The following is a 21,684-nucleotide window of genomic DNA, read 5'->3' as shown; positions in this document are numbered from 1 at the left end:
AATTATAGGCCGGATAGGAACAAGGGGGGGGTGGAGGAGAGGGCGGGAGGGATGAGAGAGGGAGGGAGGGAGGGATAGGGCTCACAGTCCTGGGAGACAGTTTTTAGACTTGTTGTAGGGAAGAGGGATGGAATGCAGTTTTTAGCAGTTGCCTTCCGCTCTTTCATGCCCCCTCTCTCTCTCTCCCACAAACACACACACACAGACTCACTTGGCCTTGGTGATGAGGAGTGTGTCAGTGAAGAGGAAGAGGTGTCTCTCCTGCGTCTGCAGGCCGGTCTTCAGCTGGGTGTAGGCGTGGGCCAGGAACACCCTGCCTGAGGAGAGGAACGCCTGCACAAGGGGACATGTCTCTGGGCTGACCGGAGACAGGCAGTTCTCCCTGTCAACACATACACACACTGTTAGAATAACCAGGTAACCACATCACATGCTGTTAGAACAACCAGGTCAACATACAGTAGAGGGGTCATTTCAGGTTGGCTCCCAATGGGCCAACAGGTCAGGAGGATTACTGTTTGGGGTCAGAGGGAGAGGAAGTGTGGGTCCCTTTGGTTGTGTTAATTAATTAACCCAGTGCTCCCTATAGGCGTTCCCAATGGCCTCCTAGTAGCACTTTAACAAGGTTATACACTGCCTCAGCTAGGGGCTTACATAGCCTTACAGCCCTGGTGTATGTATTGAGTCGTGAGCTGAGCTGTGAGATTAGCCGGGTGGTGTTATCCTCATATGGCTGGGATAATGTCATTATTTTTGGAATAAAAATAGTTGTAAAAAGACAAAGACCAAGGCACTTCAGCCAGTCAGTCTTCCATTAGTTAATTATTTACAGTACGTACCTGATTAATTACACAAGTCAATGGGAAAGGTACAGTATCAGTGTTTTTGAATGACTCTGGAATATGTATGTGGAAGGATATTCCATGGCAAGCTTGTGGTGCTTCCAAGTGTTGGGAGGGAACTGTTTGAAGGGAATTATCTGGGGTTGAGGGCTAAGATGATGTGTGTGTGTGCGCACCCGTTTGTGTGTACGTGCATGTGTGCCCATGTTGCTCAGTTGTTAGAGCATGGTGCTTGCAACGCCAGGGTTGTGGGTTTCGATTCCCACGGGGGACCAGTATGAAAAAGTACAAAAATATATCCATTCACTACTGTAATTTGCTCTGGATAAGATTGTCTGCTAAATACCTAAAATATAAATGTAATGCTGCCAAAGAGGAGAGAGTCAATCATCTCCTTCAGTCTTTAATAAACACAACACCTTTCGCATGTCTAAAAACACAGGACTAATGAATGGCCTGCACAGAGCCCTGACCTCAACCCCATCGAACACCTTTGGGATGAATTGGAACGCTGACTGCGAGCCAGGCCTAATCGCCCAACATCAGTGCCCGACCTCACTAATGCGTTTGTGGCTGAATGGAAGCAAGTCCCAGCAGCAATGTTCCAACATCTAGTGGAAAGACTTCCCAGAAGAGTGGAGGCTGTTATAGCAGCAAAGGGGGGACCAACTCCATATTAATGCCCATGATTTTGGAATGAGATGTTGGAAGAGCAGCTGTCCACATACTTTTGGTCATGTAGTGTATATCCACTGGAACAAGAGAATAACTTTTCCTGGATATTATTATTATTAGAATATCAACAAGATGTGTGTGTTAACTTTGGAAGGGACAAATTGTCCAAGAGCGGGAAGAGAACAATGATAGTCATCCGATCATGAAAAACACACGGAAAAACACAGATATAACCACTGTATCAGGTTCTAGGGAAAGATACATCTTCCTGAATTATGTCAATATCTGCTATGGGCAAGTACAGCAGATGGAAAAAGTTGGCATTTTTACGGGGAACAAAGGAAATCGTTACAGGGCTCTGTCCTTTCCTGTTTACAGCAGGCTGTGAGATCCGATTCTCAGCTCGCATTCAAGAGATAATGACTCTGTACACACACACGCGCACGCACACAAACGGGTGCACACACACACCCATCATCATAGCCCCTAACCCCAGGGAATTCCATTCAAACAATTCCCTTTCACCACTGGGAAGCACCAAAAGCTTGGCATGGAATATCCCTCCACATGCATATTCCAGAGTCATTCAAAAACACATACCTTTCCCATTGACTTGTGTAATTAATCAGTTATGTCCTGTAAGTAATGAACTAATGGAAGACTGACTGACTCTGAAGTACCTTGGTCTTATTCTAAAAAGAACGAGGGAACTAGAAAACCAATTAATCACAGACTAAGGTCTTCAGTTCGCCAATGATTCATTGCTTATGGATGAGTCTTAAAGACAGAAACCATGATTCAAAACCAGGGTGGAATTTGTAAGAGGGAAAATTGGGAGAGGTTCATATCCCCGGAACCCTCTAAAAATTCTGGAATATAACCGTAATTAACACCATAACAGACAAAAGACGAGCTTCAACGGGAGATTATAAGACCTCATCACCTTCTTCTCAACATGCTTTTCTTAATATATCTGGGAAATGCCTATGTCATCGAGCCCACATACACACAGAACACCTTCCCATAATATCTCTCCCTCGCTCTCTCCCTCTATAAAAAGACACCAGACTTCCATATTCAGCCCCCATCCCTCCCCCTGAATGGTTGATTGGCAGCTGAGCTCCTGGTCCATTGAAGCTGATGGATGACTGACTAACGATCCCATTGTGTGTCATGTGATGTTGATAAATTGGGCATAGAGGCCGTTTGCATCTACACACCACATTTCCACAGCCATCTTTGTTGGGGAACAGTCCTGTGGAGGGAGATGTTGACATTTCAGGAACAATGCTGTTTGTTTATTCTCGGGGGGCTCCTGTGGGATAAGGTCTCTAAACCCAATCCTGGGAGACAACAGCACAACACAACATACTAATGTCCCAGCATGCCTTTAGGGAGAGAATGGTGAATATTGATGAACCCACCATCACTATATCAGGCCTATAGCCAAACAGAACGCCTAACGAGTGTCACCACCCTCTTATCTAGGGCTGGTAATTGCCAGGGACCTCACAATACGATATTATCAAGAGATTCTCACGATTGACACGATGCGGTATGTATTGCAATTCGATACTGCGATTTTATTGTGCTTTGATGTTCCAAACATATTTCTCACTATATGACTGCTGCAGAGAGACAAGAGGGAGCATGATCTTTTTGGGGGGCTCGGTCATGTTGGCTCACTATTTAAAAAGAAGATGAACAACCTATAGGATAAAAAATACTGGAGTTTTGGCGCAGGTACAGCCGACTAGCGCAAGCTAGCGCTATCTAGCATAAATCAACAACCCCCCCAGTGTGGATTAGAACATCTGTAAGGAGAAACCAAGAAGACATGTCCCTCAGATGACACACCCACCCACTACCTCATCTCCACACATACAGTTCTCTAAACCCTGTGTGACCCTCATGAACTGTATCCCCTAGGCAGACATTATACATCCATATATAAAACACTGTCCTTTTGCTTTGCTCTAGTTAAGATATCTTTCTCTCTCTCTCTCTGTGTGTGTGTGTGTGTGTGTCCTGCTGTCTATCGTCTCCACTCCAACAATGAATGGTCAAAAGCTCTCCGGCGTATTTCAACTAATTTATTATAGAGGCCCAGTGGCCAATATCTTTTAATTTATTATCAATTTGTCTGCACCTGTCCAAACCCAAGTAGTGCACTTGAGTTCTTTGAGGTGCACAACAGGTTTTGTAGTTGATGACGACAATCTGAGAGAAAAGCAAATCAATTGTGACCCCTTGGCAAGAGACAGGAAGGGGGAACTTTATATAAATCTCATTGACTTATGAAACATTTTAACTTTGACCGGGCGATAAACTCAAACAGTGTGTTTGGACCTGGCGGTGTGTGTGTTGCGTGTCTGGACAACAAGGGTCAGCAATAGCTTGACTTCTCCTCCAGTCAAACACTGTCCAGACCAACGCCAGTGACACTCTGTGAAGTGGTGTGATTGACAGCGCAGTGTGTATGTGTGTGTTAGCCGTCCTGTCAACCCATGGTGAAAGACCTAAGTCGAAGTGCACACGGCACCAATACACTGCTGCCAATTCACCATGGTTACGTCTTGAATGAAGACATCACTACTGACATGGATTTTAATCCACACTTTATCTGACCAAGGGCACTATACTCACTTTATCTCTCTTCCCATCTACCCAATCTTTCTCAAACACACACACACACACCTCTTCTGTTCACAATCTGTTTCCTTATCTGATATGAGTCATCTAGTGTATCCAGTGACTCATAGAGTGGACCCCTGTAGCAGAGGAGATGGGGGTCCACCAGTGTGTTCTTTCCAAAATTCACGTCATGGTTTTAATGGAAAGCATGGGCAACACACTTAATCTCTCATACATAGGGTAGAAGGAGTGCTGGAGGGTGCCATGGTTGTTGAGAATGAGAAGGTAGCATAGGGAAGGACAACGGGAGGCATATACTGTACCTACATAAGTTCTAGTGTGGACAATGACCATAGTGAATATATATATATATTTCATATAACTCCAGTGGTAGGTAGTAAAGGACTCCAGGCTATTGGAAATAATAAGAGATGTTAAGCCCGGTCTTATAAAAAACTCTCCATATCAGGAAATGTCTCCTGCATGGTGACATGGTGGCTGGTGGCCATTAAGAACAGGCCACCAAACCCCCTCCTCCCATATCCATTTAACTGCTGCAGGCCGGATGCTCTGTGGAAGTGTGTCCCGTACTGTACTGTGCCTCAGGAGGGACTGACTGTAGCCCTGGAGTGGTAAAGCTGGAGCAGAGTGAGGCGACTTCTAGATGAGGTGAAAGGGGGGAGGGGTGACGTAAGTGCCTGAGCGAAAGGACAGCAACTCTAGGCCTGATAATAAAAGCAGGCAGGAATCACCTGGGCCAGCAAAAAGGTTTGTGTTTAGCTGAGGAAAAGTATACAATTTGGAGAGAGAGAGAGAGAGAGAGAGAGAGAGAGAGAGAGAGAGAGAGAGAGAGAAAGAAAGAAAGGGAGAAAGAAAGAAAGAAAGAAAGAAAGAAAGAAAGAAAGAAAGAAAGAAAGAAAGAAAGAAAGAAAGAAAGAAAGAAAGAAAGAAAGAAAGAAAGAAAGAAAGAAAGAGTGACAGACAAAAAGAGAGAGAAAGAAAGAGAGAGGGAATGTGTAGATTGGTGAGTTGAAGAAGAGAGAGAGAGAGAGAGAGAGAGACAGAGAGAGAGCGAGAGAGAGGTAGAGATGTCTTCATCTCATCCAACACGCCTCGCTTCCCTGACCTTTAACTTCTCCCCACTGTGAATCACATGATAGCACCATGCCACCCCTAGCGCCATGCTCTCTCTCTCTCACACACACTCACTCTTTCTCTCTACACTCTCTCTACACTCAGACACACAAAACCTCCAGCCACGAGAGCAATGACCCATTAAAGCGTCAACAGTGTTCAGCTCAACACTCCTATGTGGTCCAGTTTCACACAACATGCTCCAGCTCAGCCTATACTCACTGAGTAAACAGTCAGCACTAGAACACACATAAACATGTCAAACAAAACCAGGACAGGTTTCTCTACTCTAGTCTCTCTAACTCTGCAGTAATGTTAGATTGACGTGTAAGAGATGGCAAGTGGTCAGATGACGCGGATGCTACGCTACAGGACTGTTTTGCTAGCACAGACTGGAATATGTTCCGGGATTCTTCCAATGGCATTGAGGAGTATACCACCTCAGTCAACGGCTTCATCAATAAGTGCATCGACGACGTCGTCCACACAGTGATCGTACGTACATATCCCAACCAGAAGCCATGGATTACAGGCAACATCCGCACCGAGCTACAGGCTAGAGCTACCACTTTCAAGGAGCGGGACACTAATCCGGACGCTTATGAAAAATTCCGCTATGCCCTCAGACAAACCATCAAACAAGCAAAGCGTCAATACAGGACTAAAATTGAATCCTACTACACCGGCTCTGACGCTCGTCCGATGTGGCAAGGCTTGCAAACTATTACGGACTACAAATGGAAACCCAGCCGCGAGCTGCCCAGTGACGCGAGCCTACGAGACCAGCTAAATGCCTTTTATGCTCACTTCGAGGCAAGCAACACTGAAGCATGCATGAAAGCACCAGCTGTTACGGACGACTGTGTGATCACGCTCTCCGTAGCCGATGTGAGCAAGACCTTTAAACAGGTCAACATTCACAAGGCCGCTGTGCCAGTCGGAATACCAGGACGTGTACTCAGCGCATGCGCGGACCAACTGGCAAGTGTCTTCACTGACATTTTCAACCTCTTCCTGACCGAGTATGTAATACCTACATGTTTCAAGCAGACCACCATAGTCCCTGTGCCCAAGAAAATGAAGGTAACCTGCCTAAATGACTACCGCCCGTAGCACTCACGTCGGTAGCCATGAATTGCTTTGAAAGCTGGTCATGGCTCACATCAACACCATCATCCCGGAAACCCTAGACCCACTCAAATTCGCATACTGCCCCAACAGATCCACAGATGACGCAATCTCAATCGCACTCCACACTGCCCTTTCCCACCTGGACAAAAGGAACACCTATGTGAGAATGCTGTTCATTGACTACAGCTCAGTGTTCAACACCATAGTGCCCTCAAAGCTCATCACTAAGCTAAGGACCCTGTGACTAAACACCTCCCTCTGCAACTGGATCCTGGACTTCCTGACGGGCCACCCCCAGGTGGTAAGGGTAGTCAACAACATCTGCCACGCTGATCCTCAACACGGGGGCCCCTCATGGGTGCGTTCTTACTCCCTGTTCACCCACGACTGCGTGGCCAAGCACGACTCCAACACCATCATTAAGTTTGCTGACGACACAACAGTGGGAGGCCTGATCACCGACAACGATGAGACAGCCTATAGGGAGGAGGTCAGAGAGTACACTGCTGCTAATCGCTGTTTATTATCTATGCATAGTCACTTTACCCCTACCTACATGTACAAATTACCTTGACTAACCTGTACCCCCGCACATTGAATCGGTACTGGTACCACCTGTATACAGCCTTGTTATTGTTATTGTATTGTGTTACTTTTTATTTTATTTTTTACTTTTGTTTATTTAGTAAATATCTTCTTAACTCTATTTCTTGAACTGCATCGTTGGTTAAGGGCTTGTAAGTACATGTGGCGCAGCGGTGTAAGGCTCAGCGGTCCCGAGAGGTGCAGCAGTCTACGGCACTGCATCTCAGTGCTAGAGGCGTCACTACAGACCCTGGTTCGATTCCAGGCTGTATCACAACCCGGCCGTGATTGGGAGTCCCATGGGGCGGCGCACAATTGGTCCAGCGTTGTCCGGGTTTGGCCGGGGTAGGCTGTCATTGAAAATAAGAATTTGTTCTTAACTGACTAAAAAAAACATAAAAATTAAAAAGTACGCATTTCAGAGTAAGGTCTACACATGTCGTATTCAGCGCATGTGACAAATAACATTTGATTTTATTTGAGATATGTATAGGGGTAAGGTGACTAGGCATCAGGATATATAATAAACAGAGTAGCAGCAGCGTACTGTATATGATGATTGTACAGTATGTGAGGGTGTGTGTGTGTGTGTGTCAGTATAAATATAGAGTATCAGTCAAAGGTTTGGGCACACCTACTCATTCAAGGGTTATTCTTTATGTTTACTATTTTCTACATTGTATAATAATAGTGAAGACATCGAAACTATGAAATGCCACATATGGAATCAGGTAGTAACCAAAAGTGTTAAACAAATCAAAATATATTTTATATTCTTCAAAGTAGCCACCCCTTGCCTTGATGACAGCTTTGCACACTCTTGGCATTCTCTCTTGGCTTCCAGCTTCACCTGGAATGCTTTTCCAACAGTCTTGAAGGAGTACTACATAGAGCCATGACTACATGGAACTCTATTCCACATCAATTAACTAATGCCAGCAGTAAAATTAGATTTAAAAAACAGATAGAAATACACCTTATGGAACAGCGGGGACTGTGAAGCAACACAAACATATACACATGCATACAAACACACGATAACATACGAACTATACACACATGTACACATGGATTTTGTGTTATAGATATGTGGCAATAGAGTATGGACCTGACGGCACACACTTAATATGTTGTGAAATCTGTTATGAATGTATCGTAATGTTTTTCAAATGTATAACTGCCTTAATTTTGCTGGACCCCAGGAAAGAGTACCTGCTGCCTTGGCAACAGCTGATGGGGATCCATAATAAATACAAATACATATGCTGAACACTTGTTGGCTGCTTTTCCTTCACTCTGCGGTCCAACTCATCCCAAACCATCTCAATTAGGTTGAGGTGGTTCGTCGATGTGGATGGGGGCATGCTCGCCCCCCCACCCCTTTCCTGTAGTCCATGATCAGCTCCTTGCTCTTGCTGATGTTGAGGGAGAGGTTGTTGCTCCGGCACCACACTGTCAGGTCACTGACCTCCTCCCTGTAGGCTGACTCATCGTCGCCGGTGATCCGGCCTAACACCATCGTGTTGTCAGCGTACTTGATAATGGTGTTGGAGTCGTGCGTGGCCACACAGTCATGGGTGAACAGGGAGTACAGGAGGGGACTAAGCTTACATCCATGTGGGGCCCCTGTGTTAAGGGTCAGCGTGCCGGAGGTGATGTTGCCTACCCTCACCACCTGGGGTCGGCCCATCAGGAAGTCCAGGATCCAGTTGCAGAGGGAGGTGTTCAGACCCAGAGTCCTATGCTTGGTGACGAGCTTGAAGGGGACAATGGTGTTGAACGCTGTGCTGTAGTCAATGAACAGCATTCTCACATAGGTATTCCTCTTATCTAGGTGGGTGAGGCCAGTGTGGAGAGCAATTGAGATTGCGTCATCTATGGATCTGATGGGGCGGTATGCATATTGGAGTGGGTCTAGGGTGGCTGGCGATGGTGGAGTTAATGTGTGCCATAACCAGCCTCTCAAAGCACTTCATGATTACAGAAGTGAGTGCTACAGGGAGGTAGTCATTGTGGCATGAAACCTTAAGAGTTCTTAGGAACAGGAATGATTGTGGTCATCTTAAAACATGTGGGGATTACAGACTGGGACAAGGAGAGGTTGAAAATTACAGTGAATATGCCTGCCATCTGTTCTGTGCATGCTCTGAGAATGCACCCTGGAATACCGGCGGGTCCCACGGCCTTGCAGGTGTTGACTGCATTAAAGACCCTTCTCACGTCGGCCTCGGAGAGCGAGAACACCCAATCCCCTGTGTCGGTGACAGCCTTCATACCCGGCTTGATGTTGTTGTTATCAAAGCGTGCATAAAATGCATCGAGTCTGATAGAGAGGCATCGTTGGGCAGATCACGGTTGGGTCTTCCTTTGTAATCCGTAATGGACTGTAGCCCCTGCCACATGCGGCTGGCATTGGAGTCTGTGTAATATGATTCCACCTTATTCCTATATTGTCCTTTTGCTCATTTGATGACTCAGATGTCATAGCGGGCCTTCTTGTACTTATTCCTGTCTTCGGCCGTAGCATCAGGGTTGTCTTCGATATCCCTGTGTGCGGTAGCCCTGTTCTTTAGTTTAGCGCCAACCTCTGTGTTAATCCAGTGCTTTTGATTGGGGAAGCAGCGAACCCCAATGCATTTTCTAATGAAGCCAGTAACTGAGGTGGTTAGCTCATCAATGTTATTGGCAACGTCTCTAAACATATTCCAATCAGCGCTAGCAAAGCAGTCCTGTAGCCAGTGTTGTGTTCGAGACCATCTAAAGCGAGACCGATTCAAGACCAAGACTGGAGCAAATCGAGTCGGAGTCAAGACCAAGACCGAAGCCCCCCTTCGCAAGACCGAGTCAAGACCGAGACCAGAATAATGCGAGTCCAATTCAAGACCATGATTGTAATTTTGTCAAAACAACATATGGATTCTTTAGACATTCAGAAGAGTGAAAAAATGCATGCTGAGGGAAATTAGATCCACTCTACAAAATATGACTAACCCAAACACAGTGGGGAACGATGGGCCTTCTATGCCTTCAGAGAAGAGCTAAGGATTTATAAAATAATGATTATAATAATATAATAAGTATTATAATATTATTTTCAATGATGTTCTGATTTAATCTAGCTTTTGTTGTAGGCTAGCTTGCAGCGGCTGCAGCAGGTGTTATCAAAGAGGATATTGTTGCTAATTTGTTAGCTTCTCCCTTTTCAAGAATAACTTTCAAATGATCATCATCTGGTGAGTGGAACTGTGTTTTTTATTGCAGGGCGCTTGCTGTTGTTAGCCATATCTTTGAAAATAACTTGTGTGTGAATCATTGATGCATTTAAAGTGGAACTGAAAGCATATTAGCAACATTAAATCTGATTAAAATCTGTCATATACACCCCCAGGAAGAATATGACGCTTTTAAAAACATTTTCTGACAAGCGACCACTTCGATATGGTAATTTTCAAGTTTTCATAAATTCATATAATGTTTTTGGAATGATGTATACTAAGGCATTTGTGAAAATTTTATCGTAATACAGAGTGGGAAAGCAGCCGTGCATTTTGAAAATTAATAGACACTGCTGTAAATAAAACATCTGTCTTGTCCTGGACCGGAGTCTACACAGACCGGTGAGCTTCTGCAGCTTGCCTGCCAATGCATGCTTGTTCCAACCAAGCACCCAAGCTAACTTGCTAAAGTTGGCTAGCTTGCTAGCTAGCTACTTCCAGACACAAATGAGAGAACGCCTCACTTGTCACGCCCTGACTCAGGGGACTCTTATTTGTTGAGTCAGGGTGTGATTTTCTATGTGGTTTATATCTATGTTTATATTCTAGTATGTGTATTTCTATGTTGGCCGGTGTGGTTCCCAATCAGAGGCAGCTGTCGCTCGTTGTCTCTGATTGGGGACCATACTTAGGCAGCCTATGGGCACTATTGAGTTGTGGGATCTTGTTCCGTGTGAGGTTTGTTGTGTGTTACCTTTGGACGTCACGTTTCGTTGGTTTATTGTTTTGTCGTTGTTTGTTAAGTTTAAAATAAACATGTATGCATATCACGCTGCGCCTTGGTCTGACCCGTCTATGAATGAACGTGACATCACTGACCATTTTACTCATCGTAGCAGAGCTGGTTAGGCTGTTTACATGTTATCTAGAGCGTTCTTTACTAGCTATTACTTTTTTTGCCTACGCCGGTCATATTCAGCAGGTGTTGCACGTTCATAAATTCATCAGTTATTCTGCGCTCTGGCACACTCAGACAAGAGTGCTCTGAAATCGGAGTAGATAGCTAGAGTGAATTTGCGAACACAAGAGATAGGCTAACTGGATAACAGTCATTCAAGTTCTTGCTAGCTAAACAAATGACACCTGCATCTCTAGCTGTGTATAGCCACCGAAAAACGATATGAGGGGGAAAAGTCAGTCACTCACCCACTCCTCCAATGGCATGACATCCTCCTAGCAGCTAGCTAGCTAGCTATCTAGCTAACATTAGACTCCATGTTTTTAGCTTGCTACAAAAATAGATATGCTAGCCTATTAGCCACGTTATGACTGACTTGTAATCATTGCCCTTGCTAGTTTGATTGTATTGACATTCCCAGCCTTAGTTACATTTGTCTGTTTTTGTCTAGGATATTGAGTCATTGAAACTGAAACGGTGCATCTTGAATGGGTGGAGGCAGCAAACAATGTACCAGGCCAGATGTGATTTACAACCTGATGGCAATATTTTTTGGACTACCAAGATATGTATTGGTGAATTATATTAATCATGCATTGAACTGCATCCATCTATTCTGCCAACAATGCCTTAGTGCACATCATGGAACGTTGAGTCAAATAGAACCCGTTTTTTTAAAACCTCTTATAAAGTTGGTTTTGTAGCATAAACTGGGAATTTGATATTTTTCACTGATATTATGATTGTCTGTTTGTCTGTTTGTTTCATATCTGCAAAGTAGTTAAAACGCTGTCAGTTCCACTTTAAACTTTAGTTCACTGGTTACTTTGTGTACTAAAAGTGAAATGTTTTTTGCAATGGGAAGTATTAGTTGTACATTTCGATTGGGAAATGCTTAATGGTTGTGTTTTTGTATTCTTATGATTGGGACCTACTGGCTTATTATGTCAGAGTTTATGGACTGCTTATCCTTTAACATCATGATGTGCGTGACTGCTATCTTTCCATCGGCCCTATGCAGTGGTGTAGTGCTGCCTGGAGAAGTGGGTATACTCATATTTTGCCCAAAAGTTCCCAAACGGCCCACCCAGCGAAGCAAAGGCACCCTGTGTGAAAAATCCAATGTTTTCCTGTTTTTTTATGAGTTTTCCTATAGATTTAAAAAATGTCACTCTCAAAATCACACTTTTGTTTTATAGAAAAAATACACAAATTTGATGGTCCACAGCAATGCTTAAACCACATCAATCTGATTGGGTGGGCCTGTCAGGGCCTGGCTCCGCAGTGGGTGGGCCTCTGTCCACCCAGGCCCATCCATGTCTACACCCCTGATGCAAACAGCGTATGATGACAACTGCGCATCACAAATAGCCTACTAACCAACACTTCAGACTAAACTTTTTAAATACCTGGGTTGCATACCCATTGTTGCCTTACTTAGCATTTACTGGTAGATCTCATAAGTTGAAACATCTTTCCTACCATACTGGCTACCGATGTCATTCTTCTGTGATCTGCTCCATGCCAAAACCAGTTGAAAGCTGCACACTCTTGCTGCCTGCAGATGATATTCCGCTGAAACTAGGCTACAGTGGGGGAAAAAAGTATTTAGTCAGCCACCAATTGTGCAAGTTCTCCCACTTAAAAAGATGAGAGAGGCCTGTAATTTTCATCATAGGTACACGCCAGAAAATCACATTGTAGGACTTTTAATGAATTTATTTGCAAATTATGGTGGAAAATAAGTATTTGGTCAATAACAAAAGTTTCTCAATACTTTGTTATATACCCTTTGTTGGCAATGACACAGGTCAAACGTTTTCTGTAAGTCTTCACAAGGTTTTCACACACTGTTGCTGGTATTTTGGCCCATTCCTCCATGCAGATCTCCTCTAGAGCAGTGATGTTTTGGGGCTGTCGCTGGCCAACACAGACTTTCAACTCCCTCCAAAGATTTTCTATGGGGTTGAGATCTGGAGACTGGCTAGGCCACTCCAGGACCTTGAAATGCTTCTTACGAAGCCACTCCTTCGTTGCCCGGGCGGTGTGTTTGGGATCATTGTCATGCTGAAAGACCCAGCCACGTTTCATCTTCAATGCCCTTGCTGATGGAAGGAGGTTTTCACTCAAAATCTCACGATACATGGCCCCATTCATTCTTTCCTTTACACGGATCAGTCGTCCTGATGTTTCCACCCCCATGCTTCACAGTAGGTATGGTGTTCTTTGGATGCAACTCAGCATTCTTTGTCCTCCAAACACGAAGAGTTGAGTTTTTACCAAAAAGTTATATTTTGGTTTCATCTGACCATATGACATTCTCCCAATCCTCTTCTGGATCATCCAAATGCACTCTAGCAAACTTCAGACGGGCCTGGACATGTACTGGCTTCAGCAGGGGGACACGTCTGGCACTGCAGGATTTGAGTCCCTGGCGGCGTAGTGTGTTACTGATGGTAGGCTTTGTTACTTTGGTCCCAGCTCTCTGCAGGTCATTCACTAGGTCCCCCGTGTGGTTCTGGGATTTTTGCTCACCGTTCTTGTGATCATTTTGACCCCACGGGGTGAGATCTTGCGTGGAGCCCCAGATTGAGGGAGATTATCAGTGGTCTTGTATGTCTTCCATTTCCTAATAATTGCTCCCACAGTTGATTTCTTCAAACCAAGCTGCTTACCTATTGCAGATTCAGTCTTCCCAGCCTGGTGCAATTTTGTTTCTGGTGTCCTTTGACAGCTCTTTGGTCTTGGCCATAGTGGAGTTTGGAGTGTGACTGTTTGAGGTTGTGGACAGGTGTCTTTTATACTGATAACAAGTTCAAACAGGTGCCATTAATACAGGTAACAAGTGGAGGACAGAGGAGCCTCTTAAAGAAGAAGTTACAGGTCTGTGAGAGCCAGAAATCTTGCTTGTTTGTAGGTGACCAAATACTTATTTTCCACCATAATTTGCAAATAAATTCATAAAAAATCCTACAATGTGATTTTCTGGATTTTTTTTTCTCATTTTGTCTGTCATAGTTGACGTGTACCTATGATGAAAATTACAGGCCTCTCTCATTTTTTTAAGTGGGAGAACTTGCACAATTGGTGGCTGACTAAATACTTTTTTTCCCCACTGTATGTGCGCGGTGCGCATGTGAATATATTTCACGTGCTTTGCGATTGTGTAGGCTACTTTGTGCATGATTTCTCTATTGTACTACATAATTGATAAGTCGTATACCTCCACTACACTACTTTGATACGCATCAGTAGAGATTAAGAAGTGAGTATAAGCAATGCCCACTGAAACAAAAGTGGGTATAAGGCTTATACCTGCGTATACCCTCCACTACACCACTGGACATTTGTGTTTTACAAAAAGTGCACTCTCATACATGAGTGTGCTGGTATTACGGTTGCTGTCCTTTCAGAATCACGAACCTGTCACACACTGAAGGAATATAGGTTCACCACTATGCAAACATGTTATTAATAGATATAAAGGCAGTTAAGATATTTATGTTTCAAAAAATTAGTGTATATATTTGGCCTGGCGAAGCGGTTTTATGCACTGACTGAATGGAAGCTGATAATTATGAGTTTTTTACTCTGCTGGTCTCGGCTGGTGTCGGGAAGAAATTATGAGTCCTCACTGTCCGAGACCGAGTCAAGACCGAGTACAAATGTATCCGACACCGAATTAGCACACCAGTTGGAGTTGATGAAGAGGCAAACCCCTCCACCCCTCGATTTCCCAGAATCCACTGTCCTGTCCGCCTGGTGAATGGAGAATCCATCGAGTTGGATAGCCGTGGGGGGTATCTTGTCCGAGAGTCATGTTTCTGAAAAGCTACAAATATTGCAGTTCCGAGAGTCCCGTTGGTAGAAAATCTGTCCATCTTATTATCAAGTAGAATGGAGGGAAGAGGTGGCCGGTTTTCCCTTCACCTTAATCTCACCAGGATCCCACCTCTCTTGCCTCTGTAATGGCTCAAACAGGAAGCACCCGTGCTAAGGACTATTCAACGCTGGTCTGACCAATCGGAATCCACGCTTCAAGATTGTTTTGATCACGCGGACTGGGATATGTTCCGGGTAGCTTGCGAAAATAATTTAGATAAATACACTGAAATGGTGACTGAGTTTATCAGGAAGTGTATAGGAGATGTTGTGCCCACTGTGACTATTAAAACCTACCCTAACCAGAAACTGTGGTGGTGGTTCGCGCAAAACTGAAAGCGCGAACCACCACATTTAACCATGGCAAGGTGACTGGGAATATAGGCAGAATACAAACAGTGTAGCTACTCACTCCGCAAGGCAATTAAACTAGCAAAACATCAGTATAGAGACAAAGTGGAGTCGCAATTCAACGACTCAGACACGAGATGTATGTGACAGGGTCTACAGACAATCACGGACTACAAAAGGAAAACCAGCCACGTTGCCGACACCGACGTCTCACTTCCAGACAAGCTAAACACCTTCTTCGCCTGTTTTGAGGATAACACAGTGTCACCGACGCGGCCCACTACCAAGGACTGAGGGCTCTCCTTCTCCGTAAGCCGACGTGAGTAAGACATTTAAGCATGTTAACCCCCGCAAGGCTGCCGGCCCAGGCGGCATCCCTAGCCACGTCGTCAGAGCATGCACAGACCAGCTGGCTGGTGTGTTTACGGGCATTTTCAATCTCTCCCTATCCCAGTCTGCTGTCCCCACATGCTTCAAGATGGCCACCATTGTTCCTGTACCCAAGAAAGCAAAGGTAACTGAACTAAATGACTATCGCCCCATAGCACTCGCCTCTGTCATCATGAAGTGCTTTGAGAGACTAGTCAAGGATCATATCACCTCTACCTTACCTGACACCCTAGACCCACTTCAATTTGCTTACCGCCCCAATAGATCCACAGACGATGCAATCGCCAGCACACTGCACACTGCCCTATCCCATCTGGACAAGAGGAATACCTATGTAAGAATGCTGTTCATTGACTACAGTGCAGCATTCAACATCATAGCACCCTCCAAGCTCATCAATAAGCTTGAGGCCCTGGATCTGAACCCGCCCTGTGCAACTGGGTCCTGGACTTCCTGACGGGCCGCCCCCAGGTGGTGAAGGTAGGAAACAACGCCTCCACTTCGCTGATCCTCAACACTGGGGCCCCACAAGGGTGCGTGCTCAGCCCCCTCCTGTACTCCTGTTCACCCATGACTGCGTGGCCAAGCACGCCTCCATCTCAATCATCAAGTTTGCAGACGACACAACAGTTGTAGGCTTGATTACCAACAATGACGAGACAGCCTACATGGAGGAGGTGAGGGCTCTGGGAGTGTGGTGCAAGGAAAATAACCTCTCACTCAACGTCAACAAAACAAAGGAGATGATTGTGGACTTCATGAAACAGCAGAGGGTGCACCCCCCTATCCACATCGACGGGACCGCAGTGGAGAAGGTGGAAAGCTTCAAGTTCCTTGGCGTACACATCACTGACAAACTGAAATGGTCCACCCAAACAGACAGTGTGGTGAAGAAGGCGCAACAGAGCCTCTTCAACCTCAGGAGGCTGAAGAAATTTGGCTTGGCACCTAAAACCCTCACAAACTTGAGAGCATCCTGTCGGGCTGTATCACCGTCTGGTACGGCAACTGCACAGCCCGCAACCGCAGGGCTCTCCAGAGGGTGGTGTGGTCTGCCGGGGGCAAACTACCCGCACCCCCAGGACACCTACAGCACCCGATGTCACAGGAAGGCCAAAAAGATAATCAAGGACATCAACCACCCGAGCCACTGCCTATTCACTCCGCTATCATCCAGAAGGCGAGGTCAGTACAGGTGCATCAAGGCTGGGACCGAGAGAATGAAAAACAGCTTCTATCTCAAGGCCATCAGACTGTTAAATAGCCATCACTAGCACATTAGAGGCTGCTGCTGCCTATTGAAATCACTGGCCACTTTATGAAATGGAACTCTAGTCACTTTAATAATGTTTACATATCTTGCATTACTCATCTCATGTGTATATACTGTATTCTATAATATTCTACTGTATCTTAGTCCATGCCGCTCTGTCATTGCTTGTCCATATATGTATATATTCTTAAATGTCATTCCTTAGTTCAATTTGTGTGAATTGGCTATATGTTGTGAAATTGTTAGATATTACTTGTTAGATATTACTGCACTGTCGGAGCTAGAAGCACAAGCATTTCGCTACACCCGCAATAACATCTGCTAAACACATGTATGTAACAAATAAAATTTGATTTGATTTGATAATGCCGGCTTTCCTCTTGGGTAGCCCGAAAATTGGGTTGGAATTACAGAGAGAGCCCAGGGCAGATGAGTCTAAATCGAAGTAGAAGCCAGAATTGGGGTAAGTAACTGCCGACCTGATGTGTCGGTTGTAAGAAATAATAGAGGATACATTTCGTGAAAATGTCATGACCGCCACAACCCTACACATACCCAAGACCCGTAGCAATTACATCAGGCCCGACCCAGAGCTGAGACAAAAGTCAGAATTTAGGATCCAGAACCACTCGCGTCCCAGGTCTCGGAATTTAGTGTCTGTTGGACATGTAAAGACCTCTAATAGGGACTACACGTAGTGATAGGTAGCAGTTTAGTTGAATAGAGATATCTTATAGGCTGTTACTGTACCTGGACACGCTTCGTGATTTGGTAAGTGCTTTGCTGATGACCAGGGAGGGGGCGGACTGTCGTCGATGGGCCAGGGCCTTCATCTTCTATGGAGAGAAAGAAGAGCGGGAGTGAATACTGGGTCAACTGGTCATTATTCATATAGTCTGTTATTTACTGTAGTCAAATTTACAGAGGTCATACTGTAACACGCCCTGCTAGTCATAAACCACATCTCTAAAGAAGGTTAAGGAAAGAAAGACAGAAAGAGAAAGAAAGAAAGAAAGAAAGAAAGAGAGAAACAGAAAACAGAAAGAACAAACAAAGAGAGAGAAGTATGTAGTGTTTGGTTTGTCATCTCTGTACTGTCAATGCTTCTAAATAAATCATAATCTCTCTCAATGTCAGGAATTTAGTAGGCCACCACAGGAATTTAATTTAACGTATCTATTTACACTTCCCAAAAAATATGTGAATCGTAAAACTGTCTCCGCCAGTGTCTTGGGTAACATACAAACATTAATTCAACAGACAAACAAATGTCTGTGAGAAAAGTCACAGCCAAAAATCAAATAAGGTTGGCTTAGCAACCTCTTTTCAACTTGCCCTTTAAGTCAGCAAATTCCTCCCTGTTATTATCCCCTTTCATTTATCACCACATCATTTCATATGGCAAACCTAATCACTATGGATAAAGGTTTCACTCTCAAAATAGCTTCGTCAGGCTGGTGACCATGTTATAACATTGCATAACATGTTACATGATGTTACATGATGAACTGCAACCAGTGGTGTAAAGTACTTAAGTCAAATACTTTAAAGTACAACTTAAGTAGTTTTTTTATAGGTATCTGTACTTTACTTTTTATATTTTTGACAACTTTTACTTCACTATGTTCCTAAAGAAAATAATGTACTTTTTACTCCATACATTTTCCCTGACACCCAAAAATACTAGTTACATTTTGAATGCTTAGCAGGACAGGATGATGGTCCAATTCATGCACATATCAAGAGAACAGCCCTGGCATCCCTACTGCCTCAGATCTGACGGACTCACTAAACACAAATGCTTCGTTTGTATGTCTGAGTGTTGGAGAATGCCCCTGGCTATCCGTAAAATAAAATAAGAAAATGGTGCCGTCTGGGTTGCTTAATGTAAGGAATTTGAAATAATTTATACTTTTACTTTTGATACTTAAATATATTTTAGCAATTACATTTACTTTTGATACTTAAGTATATTTAAAACCAAATACTTTTAGACTTTTACTCAAGTAGTATTTTACTGGATGACTTTCACTTTTACTTCAGTCATTTTCTATGAAGGTATCTTTACTTTTACTCAAGTATGACAATTGGGTACTTTTTCCACCACTGACTACAAGTAAAGGGTTGCTTTTAGAAGTCATAGAAGATGCCATTGCAGTGCAGTAGCCAAAATCAATGAATTGATAATCAATTCACCGATCACCATTCCTGGAGCATAAGATTTGACTGATTCGTTTGGAGATAGATTTCCATCAAAATGTTTAATATACACTGAGAATACAAAACATTAAAAACACCTACTCTTTCCATGACAGACTGACCAGGTGAATCCAGATGAAAGCTATGATCCCTTATTGATGTCACTTGTTAAATCCACTTAAAAAAGACAGGTTAAAGAAGGATTTTTAAGCCTTGAGACAATTGAGACATGGATTGTGTACTGTATGTATGCCATTCAGATGGTGAATGGGCAAGACAAAATATATTAACATCCATGTGGAATGTGTCCAACAGCTTGAAGAGTCCATGCCCGACGAAATGAGGCTGTTCTGAGGGAAAAGGGGGGAGCAACTCAATATTAGGAAGGTGTTCCTAATGTTTGGTATACTCAGTGTGTATGAGTAGTGAGACACAAACAAAATATGTGTTTTGAACAGAATGCAACCTTTAAAGTTGCAATATGTAACTTTAATGTAACAACGCCAGGACAGCGGAGTCACTCACCACCTTCCGGAGACATTTGAAACCCCACCTCTTTAAGGAATACCTGGGATAGGATAAAGTAATCCTTCTACCCCCCCCCCATAAAAAAAATTTAAGTGGTTATCCCACTGGCTATAGGGTGAATGCACCAATTTGTAAGTCGCTCTGGATAAGAGCGTCTGCTAAATGACGTAAATGTAAATGTAAATGTAAATGTAAATGTAACATTTTGGGTGACCCGACCAAATTATCATAGAAATGTGTGTTATAGATCTGTAATTCTCATTGAAAGCAAATATAAGAAGCGCTAGATCTGTTCTATTTCCACTATTTCTATACTTCCCATTCTTAAGTTTGGCTTTTGTGTCTTTTACACTGAACAAAAATATAAATGCACCACGCAACAATTTCAAAGATTTTACTGAGTTACAGTTCATATAAGGAAATCAGTCAATTGAAATAAATTAATTAGGCCCTAATCTATGGATTTCACATGACTGGGAATACAGACATGCATCTGTTTGTAACAGATACCTTTAAAAAAAGTTATGGACGTGGGTTACAAAACCAGTCAGTATCTGGTGTGACCATTATTTACCTCATGCAGAGCGACACATCTCCTTCGCATAGAGTTGATCAGGCTGTTAATTGTGGCCTGTGGAATGTTGTCCCACACCACTTCAATGGCTGTGTGAAGTTGCTGGATTTTGGCGGGAACTGGAACACGCTGTCGTACACGTCGATCCAGAGCATCCCAAATATGCTCAATGGGTGACAAGTCTGGTGAGTATGCAGGCCATGGAAGAACTGGAACATTTTAAGCTTCTAGGAATTATGTACAGATCCTTGCGACATGGGGCATTATCATGATGAAACATGAGATGAATGGCACGACAATGGGCCTCAGGATCTCGTCACAGTATCTCTGTGCATTCAAAGTGCCATTAATAAAATGCAATTGTGTTCATTGTCCTTAGGTTATGCCTGCCTATACCATAACCCCACCGCCACCATGGAGCACTCTGCTAACGTTGACATCAGTAAACCGCTCTCCAACATGACGGCATACACGCTGTCTGCCATCTGCCCGGTACAGTTGAAACCGGGATTCATCTGTGAAGGGCACACTTCTCCAGCGTGCCAGTGGCCATCGAAGGTGAGCATTTGCCCACTGAAGTCGTTTATGACGCCGAACTGCAGTCAGGGCAAGACCCTGTTGAGGATGACGAGCACACAGATGAGCTTCCCTGAGACGGTTTCTGACAGTTTGTGTAGAAATACTTTGGTTGTGCAAACCCACAGTTTCATCAGCTGTCTGGGAAGCTGGTCTCAGACGATCCCGCAAGTGAAGAAGCCGGATGTGGAGATCTGGGCTGGCGTGGTTACACGTGGTCTGATGTTGTGAGGCCGGTTACTGCCAAATTCTCTAAAACGACATTGGAGGAGGCTTACGGTAGAGAAATTAACATTCAATCCTCTGGCAACAGCTCTGGTGGAAATTATTGCAGTCAGCATGCCAATTGCACGCTATTTCTGATCAATCTGTGGCATTGTGTTGTGTGACAAAACTGCACATTTTAGAGTGGCCTTTTATTGTCCCCAGCACAAGGTGCACCTGTGTAATGATCATGCTGTTTAATCAGCTTTTTGATATGCCACACCTGTCAGGTGGATGGATTATCTTTGCAAAGGAGAAATGCTCACTAACAGGGATGTAAACAAATTTGAGCACATTTACGAGAAATAAGCTTTTTGTGCGTCTGAAGAATTTTGGGGATATTACATTTTAGCTCATGAAACATGGGACCAACGGTACATGTTGCGTTTATATTTTTGTTCAGTATACCTTCGGTTTTGTACACTGGCTTCAAACAGCTGAAAACACAATATTTGTGGTTTTTTAAGTGATAA

At 44.0% G+C, this 21,684-nt stretch overlaps 1 protein-coding gene across 2 annotated transcripts in view; it reads right to left on the bottom strand.

Moving 5' to 3' along the window:
* LOC121571673 (rho GTPase-activating protein 20-like) overlaps positions 1–21,684 on the bottom strand; it is an 87,108-nt gene that overhangs the window by 25,549 nt on the left and 39,875 nt on the right. For both annotated transcript variants that reach the window (XM_041883273.2, XM_041883274.2), the window contains exons 2-3: positions 17,821–17,906; positions 212–382 (exon numbers count right to left, since the gene is read on the bottom strand). In XM_041883273.2, coding sequence (XP_041739207.2) covers positions 212–382; positions 17,821–17,906 — 257 coding nt within the window. The remainder of the gene's footprint in view (positions 1–211; positions 383–17,820; positions 17,907–21,684) is intronic.

The sequence above is a fragment of the Coregonus clupeaformis genome, chromosome 40 (assembly GCF_020615455.1).
Source record: "Coregonus clupeaformis isolate EN_2021a chromosome 40, ASM2061545v1, whole genome shotgun sequence".
NCBI lineage: Eukaryota > Metazoa > Chordata > Actinopteri > Salmoniformes > Salmonidae > Coregonus > Coregonus clupeaformis.
Note: the sequence above shows the minus strand (reverse complement) of the source record. Positions and strands in the feature narration are given on the sequence as shown.